The sequence below is a fragment of the Sphaerodactylus townsendi genome, linkage group LG07 (assembly GCF_021028975.2).
Source record: "Sphaerodactylus townsendi isolate TG3544 linkage group LG07, MPM_Stown_v2.3, whole genome shotgun sequence".
Taxonomy (NCBI): domain Eukaryota; kingdom Metazoa; phylum Chordata; class Lepidosauria; order Squamata; family Sphaerodactylidae; genus Sphaerodactylus; species Sphaerodactylus townsendi.
The window spans coordinates 58090117-58104207 of NC_059431.1; the positions used below are offsets into that span (position 1 = coordinate 58090117).

Genomic DNA, 14091 nt, shown 5'->3' on the forward strand with positions numbered 1-14091 from the left:
AACCACTAGCAGACATCTCTCTGAAACATTTGTGAATGAAGACCATCTTCCTGGTGGCGGTGACATCAGTTAGAAAGGTTTCAGAGCTAGCTGCTCTCTCAGCCAAGCCATTCTTGTGCATCTTCACACTGACCCGAGCTTCATCCCCAAGGTGAACTCTCGGTTCCACAAACAACAAGAGCTATACTTACCTACTTTTTGTCCCAATCCTAAATATCCCAAGGAAGCTTATTGGCATAAGCTGGATGTCAGGAGGACCCTTAAGGCCTTCCTCATCCAGACACACCAGATCAGAAGATCTGAGGTGCTGTTCATCTCTGTAAGCCAACCACAATAAAGTGTCCAAACTCTTTCCCCAAACCATAAGCAAATGCCTTAGGGAGTGCATAGTGGAAGCCTACAAGGCACAAGGTCTCACTGTTCCAACTGGGATCACAACCCATTTCAGTGCTCAACATGTCTACCAATGCAGCCTTTAATAATAATGCTCCAGTTGAAGAAATCTGCAAGGCTGCAACATAGTCTTCTCTTTCCACCTTCGTAAAACACTACAGGCTGAATATCTTCAGTGCAGCAGATTTCTCCTATGGTCGCAGAGTCCTAGAACACATCTCTGGAGAGGACAACCACCCCACCCTATAGAGGGCATCACTGCTGTGGAACATCACCCAGATGTCCTCTTGTTCAATGGAGAACAACCATTGGCTTACCCATGAAGGGTTATTCTCCATTGAGCGACAGAGGATATCTGCCCCCCTGGTTGGTCATTAATTCCTCTTATTATGCAAGGCATCAGTTTTGTAACTTCGTTAGCTTCTTGGGTTTTGATGTTATAGTTGTTTGTTCTTCAGATGCTGTGTTCTCCCGCACTGTGTACCGTTAACCTGTTATTCAATCTGTTTACTCTCTTGGTCTCTTGATAGTCCCTTTTAAGTTCCTTACCCAGGAAAGGAGTTGAGTTATTCTATATATGGAAATACTGCGAGGCGGAGACACCGAACTGGAGAGCAAAAGGGCGGTGCCCAGTGACCAAGGAGCTGCACATCAATCAGATTTTCCTGCTTTCCTGATTGGTGGATGAAGAATCACCCAGATGTCCTCTGTCGTTCAATGGAGAAAGGCAGGATATAAATCCAAACACTACTACTTCTTTCAGGGACGTAGGTATAGATTTTTTATGGGGGAGGTTCGGGGGTGGGGCCACACCCCCACCCGCCCCTAGGGCATGGTCACGCCTCCCCAAGCCCCACCCCTGGCCTAGCGCTTATAAAAGCAACTCTCCGAGGTCGGGGATGGCAGACTCCCCTGCCCTGCTGCCCTCCCCGCCCCTCCCCTCTGGGCAGAGGCATAGAGAGAAAATGGAGCCTGGTGCAAAATCTGAGTCCCCCCCCCCCCGAGCAGCTGCTGTGATGCTGGAATCCACCCCCAAACAGCATCAGTTTCAATGGTGTTTAAACTAAAGAGCCCAAATTCTCCTTTTAAATCCACCTTAAAGGGAGAATCTGGGGTCCCTAGTTAAACAACATTGAAAGTGATGCTGTTTTGGGGTGGATTATCCCCCACCCTGAAACAGCATCACTTTCAATGTGGCGTACTGGTTAAGAGCAGGTGCATTCTAATCTGGAGGAACCGGGTTTGATTCCCTGCTCTGCCACTTGAGCTGTGGAGGCTTATCTGGGGAATTCAGATTAGCCTGTGCACTCCCATACATGCCAGCTGGGTGACCTTGGGCTAGTCACAGCTTTTCGGAGCTCTCTCAGTCCCACCCACCTCACAGGGTGTTTGTTGTGAGGGAGCAAGGGCAAGGAGATTGTAAGCTCCTTTGAGTCTCCTACAGGAGAGAAAGGGGGGATATAAATCCAAGCTCTTCTTCTTCTTCTAAACTGAGGACCTCAGATTCTCCCTTTAAATCCATGCCAAAGGGGGTGGATTTAAAAGGAGAATCTGGGGAAATTTGGGGGGTGCCTGCTGTCAGGGGTGCAATTGTTAAGCTAGAAGCACCAAACTTTCAGGGTATCTTTAGGAGCCTCTCCTAATGATACATCCCAGGTTTGGTGAAGTTTGGTTCAGGATGTCCAAAGTTATGGACCCTCAAAGATGTAGCCTTCATCTTCTATTAGCTCCCATTGGAAACAATGGAGGATGGGGCACTCCCTTTGGGAATCCATAGCTTTGGACCCCCTGGACCAAACTTCACAAAACCTGGGTGGTAACAATAAAAGACTCTCCTGATAATACATCCCAGGTTTGGTGAAGTTTGGTTCAGGGGGTCCAAAGTTATGGAGGAAAGGTTAGGTTAATCCCATGTTCTTTTAAGCAGTTAGGTTTATTCCAGGCTCTTTTTTCCATCCACATTCGAAGGGTGATAGGAATGGCTGATAGAAGTGGGTGGTAAAGCAAAAGGACTAGTTCAGCATAAGTCATAGCAAATTTAGTGGTTACAGAAAAGAATAAATCATCATGACAGTAAATGTAGCTTACTGTGCGGTGGTGCAGTCTCCTCCAGTGAGGTAATGAGAATTCCAAAGGCTGAATTATATTTTGAACACACGATTTCCTCATCATAGCTGAGCAGATTGATCTGTATAACTTCTGAATAACTACCCGAACTAGGTTGTGGGATTCATCTAAATTCCCATGTAAACCAACTAACTTCATTGTGTTAAGTGAGGGAACAAAATAATGCACTCAAGCTTTTCATTAAGGAATTTGGTTCAGCATTTACGTAGTTGTTTTTCATTAAGGGTGAATTCAGCACAACGGTTCATGTGATTTAAAAAAATTATTTGTATACCAGCTTTTCTGTTGTTGTGTCCTTGTTTCATTGATTATATTAAGAAATCAGTATTCTTGAATAGTAGTAATTGTTCATGATCATTGTAATCAGCTAAAATAGCAAGTTGTATTGCATTATTTGGTCATGATAATTGTCTAGGTAGAACAGATCAGGTAAAGCAGTCTGTGATCAGTAGTGGCTAGTTAAATGCCCCAGCCAGCTCAGAGGTAGACTGTAAGTAAATATAACTTCTCACCTCTTGTTCACAACATCTCGTAATCAGAAGTATGATACATCTGAATATGGAAGTTTCATTTTTAGCTTTCATGGCTGATAGCTGCTAGTTCATAATCTTCCTCTTAAGTAGTCTTTAACATCCGCATGACATGCAGCATGTTGCACAAGAACAGGCTTCTAAAAAGTTATTGAACACAGAACAATGTAGAATGCATTATTTGAAATCCAAAGCTTGACAAGTATTTTATCTTATATCTTATTCTGTAGATTCTAACATTTGTCCAGTAGTGTTGCATTTTTATGAAATCATGTGAAGAGAAATAATTGAATAAACAAGGTTATCGATTATTGAATCAGAATAAGCATGCAACATTAAAAGTGACACGTTTCATGTTAGCAATACAAAAGTCAGCTTTAGTGGGTCCAGGGCAATGAAATGGATTATCAAGGTGATTCTTTCATTTAGAGATAAGTAAATTGACCCCACCCCCTTTTTTTGAGTAAACAAAAGATACTGATGCAAATCCAATAAAGCGAGTATGGAATGCAAATGCTACTTAATGCTGTTCTGTTTATGTAAGTATCATTGTACAAGCAGTCACATGATAGGAACATAATTGATATTGCTAGTCAGTTAATGCAGTCAAGTGGCATTGTATAGATGTTATAAAATAACCTATTGCTTAAATGTTTTAATAAATGGTTATGAACTTTTTTGCTGCTTATTTAATATACCTTGTTTGTTACATGCTCTGTGCTTTAGTTCCCTGTGTTGCAATTGCAGTTTGCCTAGTAGTTCTCCTTCTGCATACATGTTATCATGTCTGTCTTCATAGTGACTTACTTCTGTTCACAGTCAGCATTGGCAGTATGACAGTGTTCAGGGTATAATAATGCAGTGTTACACACACACACACACACACACGCACATATGCATCTGCTGTCTTAAGGCAATGTCACTCATGGAAGTGGCCTGAAGGATACAAGCTTTTTTTCTGGATTGCTTTACGTGTCTTTGATTTTCAGTCCAACTGATGAAATATAATCAGAGGAATGTGTGTAATCTGACAAGCTAAGGTAACTTCTTTAATATACTTTCCTCTTGATTGTATTTTTAAAAATAGAAATATTCTGCTTTCTAATTCTTTTGTAGGCATATGCATCAGGCTGTGATATCGTGATATTGGGGACTGACTTTGAAAGATTACAAATAATTCCTGGAGCAAAGCATGGCAATATACAAGTGGGATGTGTGGATTGTTCTATGCAGCAAGGGAAAGTATGTATTAGTAATTTTATTAAATGCTGCTACTTGATATGGTTTTTGAATTAAGTATTTCCAGTTTCATTCTGTGTGGTACTTCCTGAGTTATTTGCAAAGATGTGTATGTAAACTGTTTAAAAATCTGCTTATAAAATCCTGCTGTTCTGTTAACCAGTTATGCTTTTACAATGCTTTTCTGTTGTTGTTTTTTGTTGTTGTTCTTGTAGACATTGCTATTTCATGAATACTAGTTTGGTCACAGCTGTGCTTCAGAATTATATGTGCTTGTGGGCCAGTTGAACATAGACATCTACTTCAGTAGCCAAGAGCAAAACTGGTTTATAATATTTAATGACTATTTAGTAGTTCTGCAGTGGGGAGTTACCACCACTGCTTTCATGTGAGGATAATATTGTTTGAAAATAGCTCCATGTGAACATAGTATTCAGTATTAAAACTTATCGCCTTGAGAAAAGGCTTGAACAACTGTCATGCCACTTCATTAATTGCCTCAGGAAGAAGTGATTTTAAGAAGAACTAGGTAGCATTTAATCATTAATAAAACTAAACAGACATTTAGGCATTTTAACCAGATTGGTAGACAGTACCAGTGGGCTAGAGTGTAGTGTTTGGTGTTAAATATCTGATTTGCAGTTATCTGGTGTTATTTCTAAAAATAAACTATTAAATAAAAAACAACACTGATCCCAACATTATTATTTACTTAAAATATTTATATCCCGCTTTTTTCTGGCCTTTGGAAAAGAATGGACAAGTTTTGGATTTGGATTTTGCCTTCTAGAAGGGTTAAAAGAGAAATGTCCATCTATGTGGAACTGTGTCACAGAAAGGTTGCTGTAATTCAAAATATCAACAAAAATTACAAACATTCTCAAAAGCCTCATAACGACTTACAATGGCAAAGCTTCATTGCTCTTTAACTGAAATCTCTCACTGGTTTTTACCACATATTTATCTCTGTATGGCTGTGTGAAAATGGGAAAATTGAGACATATTTGAATTCAGTCATAGAAAAGACAGGGTCAAACTGTACAAAGGTGGAGAGATACTTTGTAATGTAGTTATACTCAAAATCTGAAGTGCCAATCTAACATCACGTTGTTAGGAGTGCTTTCGATAGATATTCTTATCAATCCTCATTGCAAGTTCATTTCTTAACAAAAGACCTGTCCTGGATTGATATATTCTATTTTTTGTGTTCTCTCTCTCTCTTGTGTCTGTGTGCTAGAAAGGAATTTCCCATTTTCTGAAGTAAGGTGAAATCAATATGTTGACTTGGTAAAGATTATATTCTTTCAAAAGACCTTTGACAAGGTATCTCAACCAAGACTCCTGAGTAAACTTAGCAGTTATGGGATGGCTTGACATGTTCTCTTCTAGATTAAAAATTGATTTAAATGACCAGACGCAAAAAGTAGAAATAAATGGCTATTTCTCACAATAGTGGAGAGTAAGCAGTGGGGTCCCGCACAGATCAGTATTAGTAATATTTAATTTGTTCATGAATGATCTGGAACTAGGGATGAGTAGTGTAGTTGCCATCTTTGCAGATGACATAGAATTATTCAGGATCATTAAAACTAAGGATGGACTGCCAAGAGCTCCAAGCAGATCTCTACAAATTAGGTCAGTGGACAACAATATGACAAATGATGTTCAGTGTTGGTAAGTGTAAGGTGGTGCACATGGGAACAAAGTATCACAACTTGTGGGCTGACTTTTCTGAAACTGAGAAGGAAAAAGATCTGGCATTCATAGCAGATAGCTCAGAGAAAATGTGAACCCAGTGTGCAAACTTTATGTTGGAGATTATTAGGAAAAGAACTGAAAATACAAACAGCCAATATTATAATGCTTCTTGGTGCAGATGCAGAATTGGTGCAGAATTTATGCCAATGGAGGCTATGGGACCATTCGCACGCTAGCGTGCGAGCGGCCCCCACTCCCCCCCAGCCAGAGAGGCGGCTCCACACAGAGCTGTTTTGTGAGGTTAAAAGCAGTGGCTTCACGTCGCTTTTGGACAGCCAGGACGGCGCTGCTGCAATGCAGCAGCACCTCCTGTGCGAACAGCCGCCCAGGGACAGCGTTTTTTCCATCCCTGGGCCGCTGTATATCGCCCGTGCAGAAAGGGCCTCAGGTAACTTGAGTCTCCTGAAACTTCAAAATCATGTTGACTTTTTCTTTTAAGTTACGCAGTAACTTTTTGGTGATGATAAAAAAGTTTGACTGTAAAAGGGAAGTGACACAATCTGGGAATAAAAGCAGGTAAAATAGCCTCATTTTAAAATGCTGTTTATTTCAGATTGCAGCCTCCTATGGAAATGTAATTTGTATTTTTGAACCAGCTCAGTGTCTGAAACAGAAGCATAATTGTCATACTGTAAGTAGTTCATCTTGCTATTTTCACTGAACAATTGCATAATAAATTGCAGATGTTTTATTAGTTTAATGATGGCAAACTTTTGTTACTTATTTTTGCTTAGTAAGCTGGCCACTGTGTGAAACAGGATATTGAACTGGATGGATGATCGAGTAGGTCTCTTGTGTGTATTACTTTGTGCTGGAATTATTTGCTGCTGTTTTAGTTAGATTTTAACCCTTCGGGGATGGGGCGGTCTACAAATCCAATCAATCAATCAATCAATCAATCAATCAATCAATCAATCAATCAATCAATATGGTTTATCAAGAAACAAATCAATACTGTTGGCAAAGGCTTTCACGGCCAGAATACAACCCAGAAAACCCACAACATCCTACCAATAAATCCTGTTGAGACAGTAGTATATAAATATTATCAATAAGTTTGGAAGGCTGCCTCTCATTTCTCAAAAGCTTTCCAACCAACCATATTCCATAACAAATAAGAAGGTTTTTCAACGTGCTTTTGTATATAGGCAGTGTTTGAGAAAAATCATATGTAAAACCTGCACCAAAGGCTCTTTAGGTGATCAAGACGTAGTAGAAATAGCCAAAATACCCACTGAGTCCTTTTTGCATTTATCTCTGCGAAGAAGACTTAAATGTGTGGTGCAACCGCCATCTCTGTCAGATGGAGAGAAGCAGTTGGAGAGAAGCAGAGGGACATCTTGGTTTCCCAGGCCAAGTGAACCCTGGGATCTCATTGGACTGACATTTTCAGTATTGGTGTCATCAACCACAGAAGCTTTGTGTCACTAGATACTGGTTGCTGATTCACAGTGGATCCTGCCCACACTTCTCTTCAAGGCTAGCTTATAATTCCAAAATATTTTTGGGACTTAAGTATTACAACAATGGCACAATAGCTTATCACAACAGAGGCACAATACCTGCTGAATCTCTCTGCAATACTATGTTTACGTAACAGACTTGTATATATTCCTTTAAACTTTAAAAAATAACCTTGCTTATTTTTCAAGATCTTACAACTACTGTAGAGAAAGAGGGGGCGGGGGGTCAAAACAAAATTAAAGCTCTCTAATTGTGATTGTGATCACCTTCTTATGGATTCTTCAAGAATCTTGAAATTGCCCTGTTACTTCAGTAGTGTTGTTCTAAAGTGTTATGGGCAATATCAATGAACAGAGTTTTAATATTCTGTTTTGATCCTTCATAATTGCTTCTGCGTTGGCAAAATTGACTGTTGAGCCACTTAGGTAAAATGACTTATCAGTAGATGCCATTGGTATTGAGTTGAAGTGTTTATTATAAAGTACAGAATATTTTTATTTCAATCAATCATGTATTTTAGAACAAATGTGTGATTTGCGAGAGTATAGAATCGTTACAACACATTTCAGGTGTCAACAGAATATGATTTTGCAAAATTATTATTGGAGGATAAAAAAGAATGGATTTACATCCTGACTAAATGGACTTTTCTGCTACGTCACTCTAGGACAGCCTTTTGCACACCACCCTCTGTTAAGTCAAACCTGAAGGACAACAAAGCTTCAAAAAGCTGTCCAAGGTTATATGGGTAGACTGCTGCCAGAGGTTGAGAATCTACACATATACGATGTTCTGTGTGGTTTAAACAGTGCTGGCTCCAACATTAACTATCCCAATCCTGAGGTTTTTCTAATGGCCATCCTATGTTTCTGTGAAATCCATCCAAATTCTTTACCTGTGGAAACTGGTCCTTCAGCAAGCATATAAACTGGCAAAGAAAAGGAAAGCCCTATATCTATGCAGCTTTCTGATCCATCTCCTAGCATTTATGAATGTTTCAGTAACTGAAACTATGGCTAATTGTTATGGCTGAAAATGAAGGAAGATGGATAGATAGGAAATTTGAATACAGATTCAGTGATGGGAAGTGTGGATAGGATTCCAAAAGGAATTGTATGAAAACAGGGTGAATTCTATCCATGTACATTCTAAAAACTAATAATAAGTTAATCTGGAAGTCTAAATCTTTGCTCTTATTCAAGTTTTCAGTTAAAATGGATTCAGATCAGAGTCAAAACTCATGATGGCCCACTGATCTCCATGAAATTCTGCTCCTGTGGGATAGGGCACCCCAAGGAGCAACATGAGGGTGGTCTACAGCAGGAAAGTAGAATCAGTCAAAATAGTTAGTTTAGTCTAAATCCAGTTCATTACAGGCATTTATCACTAAGTCTTTAAACCTATTTCATCAATGTAAACCATTTTTTTCATGTTATACTTTTGATTTTAGGGGCTACATTATCAATGGCAGAAATCAGGTCAAATTTCCCTGGAGCATATGGTGCATAACTTAACATGGGACCCTACAGGTAAGCACAAAAATAACTAACTTTTTATTCTCACCTTTTCCATTTTGATGTTAGATTGGACTAGGTCTGATCTCACTAGGCATCCACAGTTATCCCACTAAAGCCCTTTAAAAATTATACTGCTCATCAGAACAAGTAAGCAAACAGAAAAATATATTAGCTTAAAATCTTAGTTGTGCCATCCCAGCTCATTCTTGGGAGAGAAACCACATTTGAATGTATTTAATATGAAAGCATAAATTCTTCTGCTGGTTTGGACATACTGAAACATAAGATGAACTTAAATGTAAGACAGAAGTTAATGTATATGGAACTCTTATAGAAACTTTTAAAGCTAAAATAGCCTAACCCACATCCTTGGGTCAAGTACATAATTTTAGTTTTTATTTTATTATTATCAAACTTGATAATTTCTTTTAGGCTTATAAATTTTATATATACTACATACATGAATATTAAAAAATCTCAGATTTGTTTGGAAGCATCTAAAATATTTATTTGCTTATATGTGTTTTCAAAATTGATATTTTGATAGATTTTGTTTAGTATGTTGAATGTAACTTACAGTGTGATCCTAAACCGAATCCTGTTTAAGTCTCACCAGTGTGCATAACTCTCCTAAAAGTGTTCTTAGGATTGCATTGTTTAATTTTGTTCTAGCTTTGTCTGGTAGGGCTTGTGTAAACTTTTGTGACAATCCAAGGATAATTAATTTTTGCTTGTGTAATGTGTGTCTTTATCTGGGAACATCTTTTTGCTATTGTTTGTATTAATTCCAAAAGTAATTGAGGGGGGAGCTGTCACATGTTTTGTAAGTTGACTTCTTAAATTTCATGATAAATGAAAGTCAACAGGAAAATGTTTCTAATTTATTCCCTCATGTGATGCACTTTTATTAGACAGTTTTAATACGATATCCACCATTTTTCATTCTTTGAAACTATTTATTTGCCACCCTTCGGGGATCGGGCGGTATAGAAATTGAAATAATAAATAAAATAAATAACCAAAGTCCAAAAAAGACTAATTTTTACATAATATTGGGGAAATTGCAGATAACATCATTTTTAGTTTTCATTTGTAGCCTCTAATCCTTTTTGTAGAAAAGAGAGCTCAAAGTATCATTAATGGATGATTCTGTCTTCCTTTGCAGCACTAGATCTATCAGTCTTTTAGATCAGGCATCTCCAATGTGGTGCCTGCCAACACCACTCCTGGTACCCACCAAGTGTTTTTAGAAAGTGGGCGGGCTCAGGTGGAGCATTGATCAGCAGAGCATTGATTGGCCACAGGAGATTTGATTTTTTTAAAAGTTGCTTTGGCCACAGGTGCCACCACAGCATAAGAATCTTTACTGTGTAAATGAAGATAAACTGTAGCAGCTATTTTGTGGCTGGCTCCAAATTCTTGCAGCAGCCATAGTATGAGAGCCATTTTGGAGTTTCAGCCACCACACTGTGCCAGAATTTCAAAGGTGACTACAAGCTCAGAAAGGTTGGGGATCCCTACCTTAGATGTATGCGTTCCACCAACTTTTTAAGCATCAACTCATTAGCTGTACTAACTGTTCATAGTGTACTCGTGTGTTAAGATTGGTTTTCTTTGGCTGAGTTCATACTAATAGAGCAGCTTCTAAAGTATATGGCAGGCTGGTGGAATGGTGAGCAGTCAGTATGGGATGGTTCTAGCTGAGTGGGGCTTACATCTTTTCCACTTTACTACTTAAGTACTGAGCATTATTTATGAGCATGTTGTATTTGAACTGTTAGCTTCTCTGAGCGGATGGTTCCAGATTCAGATATTTAGTTATATAATCTGACTTTAACAACCATATTTAATTTACTTTTGTGTGAAAAATTTTTAAATGTAGGCTCTCGTCTGTTGACTGGTTCCAACTGTCTGCAGCTTTGGTCCAATATTAATTTTGAAAACCCAGCAGAAGATGAAAACCATGATAAACTAGATGTTCAGGATTGGAGAATTATTTGGCAATGCAAGTAAGAAGTGTATAATCGTTACCTTACCTATGTTGTTAAACTTTGTGTTGTCTTATTTTGAACAGTAATCCTATAGTTGTTAAGAGCAGTGGACACTAATCAGGAGGTTTGATTCCCCACTCCTCTACGTGAGGGGTGAATTCCTATCTGATGAACGGGATTTGTTTCCCCACTGCTGCTTGGTGGCCTTGGTCTAGTCACAGTTTGTTCAGAACTCTCTCAGCCCCACCTACCTCACAAGGTGTGGGGACAGGAAAGGAAAGGAGTTTGTAAGCCACCTTAAGTTTCCTTACAGGAGAGAAATGCAGGGTATAAATCCGAATTCTTCTTCCTCTCCTTCTTTAAATTGGCCTGTATATAGAAAGATTTCCTTTCTAACAGAATTTATACCTAGCCTTTAGGTTGCCCAAGTGGTATATGTACAATACACTTTTGTGTGCCCAAAAGGCAAAGGTGGAAGGGATTTTGTAATATTAGATTAGAAGGTTCCTGCATTCAAGTCATGAGTTCACAGGATGACATAATTAAAAACTAGTCATCAATATTAACAGGCAGATGACTTTTAAAAATAATCTTAATAACAGATAGCAGAAATCCTTTGAGGGGGCTTTATTTCCTTTGAAATTATTTGTGGCTAATTAAGCTTTTTTTTCATATAAAACTTTCTGAAAGTTCACAATTTGCTCCATGAATGAACTGCAGAGTCCCTAAATTGCTGACAACATCTGTTTTTTTAAGTCAATGAGAGATTTTTAAATGAATGAGAGAATTCCAGAGAATTTTTTTAAACCAGATTATGTAAATTCTAAGTTTAACACTAACATGTTGTTTCAGAAGATTTTCCTAAACATTGTGATACTGTAAGTCTTTGACTCTAGAGCACAGGTGTGAAACTTGCGGCCCTCCAGATGTTATGGACTAGAGTTCCCATCATCCCCTGCCAGCATGATGCTGGCGGGGGATGATTGGAACTGTAGTCCATAACATCTGGAGGGCCGTGAGTTTGACACCTGTGCTCTAGAGATTATTTATGTGAACCTTTTAGTGATAATTAAAAAATTCAAATGCAAATGATAGAAATCATATACCCAAAGAGCAGAACATTCAAAATGTAGGTATATTCTAATTTAATGCTAGCTCCCATTCTGACTTTGTTGTCAGTAGTTCAGGTGACCCTACTTTCCTATCTCAGCTTAGTGGAGAACTCAGAAACCACACCAGTTAATGGGGTATTATTATTTGGTGGCAAATAGGATAGTTGAAATTCTAGAAAACTATTTTAATATTAAACAACATTTTCATTACACTCTTGAGTAATACTTAACACTTTGGTATTTTGCTTTCCTACAGGACTGCTTCTCAAGTTCATCTAATGAAGTTTTCACCAGATGGAGAATTTTTTGCTACTGCTGGGAAGGTAAACAAGCTTTTATTCTGCTTTGAAATGACATTTCAAAGTCTCAGATAAATCTAAATGGGCCAGTATTATCCATCATATCTTTCACAAGTTGGCCTGCCTGACAGAACATTGTAGCTCTCACAGATTTTTTTTTTTACTAATGCTGTTTTCATTTCTTCTTCATTTGAGTTCGTCCATATTAAACAGTCTTCTCTTCTAGTTGGACAGAATATCCAATATATTAATGTGTAGCACTAACCCAGTGGTTTCTCTATGTCCTGCGCCTGGGGCGGGGTCCCCTCCGGGACCCCTTCTGCCAACCCACCTTCCCCTGCCCAACTGCTGGAACCGCCGGCCTCACTCCCGTTCTCCGGGGAGTGGACTAACTGAGACAGCCGTCTCAGCCACAGGATGCCACGGCTACCCATGGGTGTCCCAAGGTCTGCAGAACACTAGGCAGGGTAAGCAGGGACGCCTCCCTGCCAGCCCTTGCCTTGATAGCCTTTCCCTGGCCCATCTCTCTCCCTGGCTCTCGCCTCCATCCCTCCTCCACCTCCAGGGGCTTCTCCCCCAGCACACTTCCCTGCCTTTCTCCAACTCTTCCCAGCTCTCTCCCCGTGCACACCGTACCACACCTTCCCTCCTTCCCGTCCTCAATCACCAACCCCTGCCTGCCGGACTTCCTCCCTTTTATTCCCTCGCTCGTTGGGGCAGGGGTTGAAACCGCCGCCTCACCGCAGCTGCGCTCCCAGCCACCTCCCTTAATTAGCCCAAGAGGGCTCAGCTGGTCTCTGCCGCCTGGCGCGGCTTTGGCCTTACAGCCGCGGCGGCGGGGCTCTTCGTCGCCCCGCTTGCCTGCCGGTCGACCAACGGCGCGTTCTTCACCAGCGGAGCCTCCGCACGCTCCACCGGCCGGAAGAGGTGCGGGGCAATCCCCCAATTGGTCGTTGTGGCGGCGGGGCTATTCGTGCCCGGCCGCCTCCCGCGCCGCTGGGGATCCGTCTCCGGGGCCCGTGGCTGGGGAGGGGTGCGGGCCCGAGGTCGGGGAGGGGGTCGGGGCTACCCCCGCATCCGGACACTCTAGAACACACATTCACTTACCTCCTGAATACAGGACAGTGTTGTGGTCTATTGCGTCAAAAGGTACTGAGTTTGCGTAGGGTCTGACTTACTGAGGTGAAGGAATTTTACTTTAGGTAGAATTTATAATACAAGTCTGTAAGTCTCAGTCATAAAGCAGTATTACCAGTGTATTAAAGGTTAGACATGGCATTTGGAAACTTTAATTTAAATGCTTGGGCCTTGTTCAAACCCATCTTACTGTACTTCAGGGTTTTTGTGATGAAAACAGTGTTCCTTAAAAGAAGATTTCCTCTGACAACAGTGAGACGGGCGGCCCAATCCAAAGGAGGGGCACAAGCTTGCATCAGAACGTTTTCTCACCCCACCAGCACATTTGGCAAATGATCAGGCAGGGTGGGCATACTGGGAGACAGGTGGGTGCCATGGACCTCAGTGGTGCCCAACCCAGAAGAGAGGATGACCTTCAGAACTCTGTTGGCATCCAAGAGAATGCTAACATAGCTGGGCCCATTCCCAGCCTTTTGAGCCAGGAATGCTAACCTAGGGCTGCTTTCAGCTATGAGGGCTTTTGG

At 40.4% G+C, this 14091-nt stretch overlaps 1 protein-coding gene across 2 annotated transcripts in view; it reads left to right on the top strand.

Annotated features, from left to right (window-relative positions):
- DMXL1 (Dmx like 1) overlaps positions 1–14091 on the top strand; it is a 122602-nt gene that overhangs the window by 13950 nt on the left and 94561 nt on the right. For both annotated transcript variants that reach the window (XM_048503688.1, XM_048503687.1), the window contains exons 2-6: positions 4167–4292; positions 6601–6678; positions 8962–9040; positions 10911–11037; positions 12388–12454. In XM_048503688.1, coding sequence (XP_048359645.1) covers positions 4167–4292; positions 6601–6678; positions 8962–9040; positions 10911–11037; positions 12388–12454 — 477 coding nt within the window. The remainder of the gene's footprint in view (positions 1–4166; positions 4293–6600; positions 6679–8961; positions 9041–10910; positions 11038–12387; positions 12455–14091) is intronic.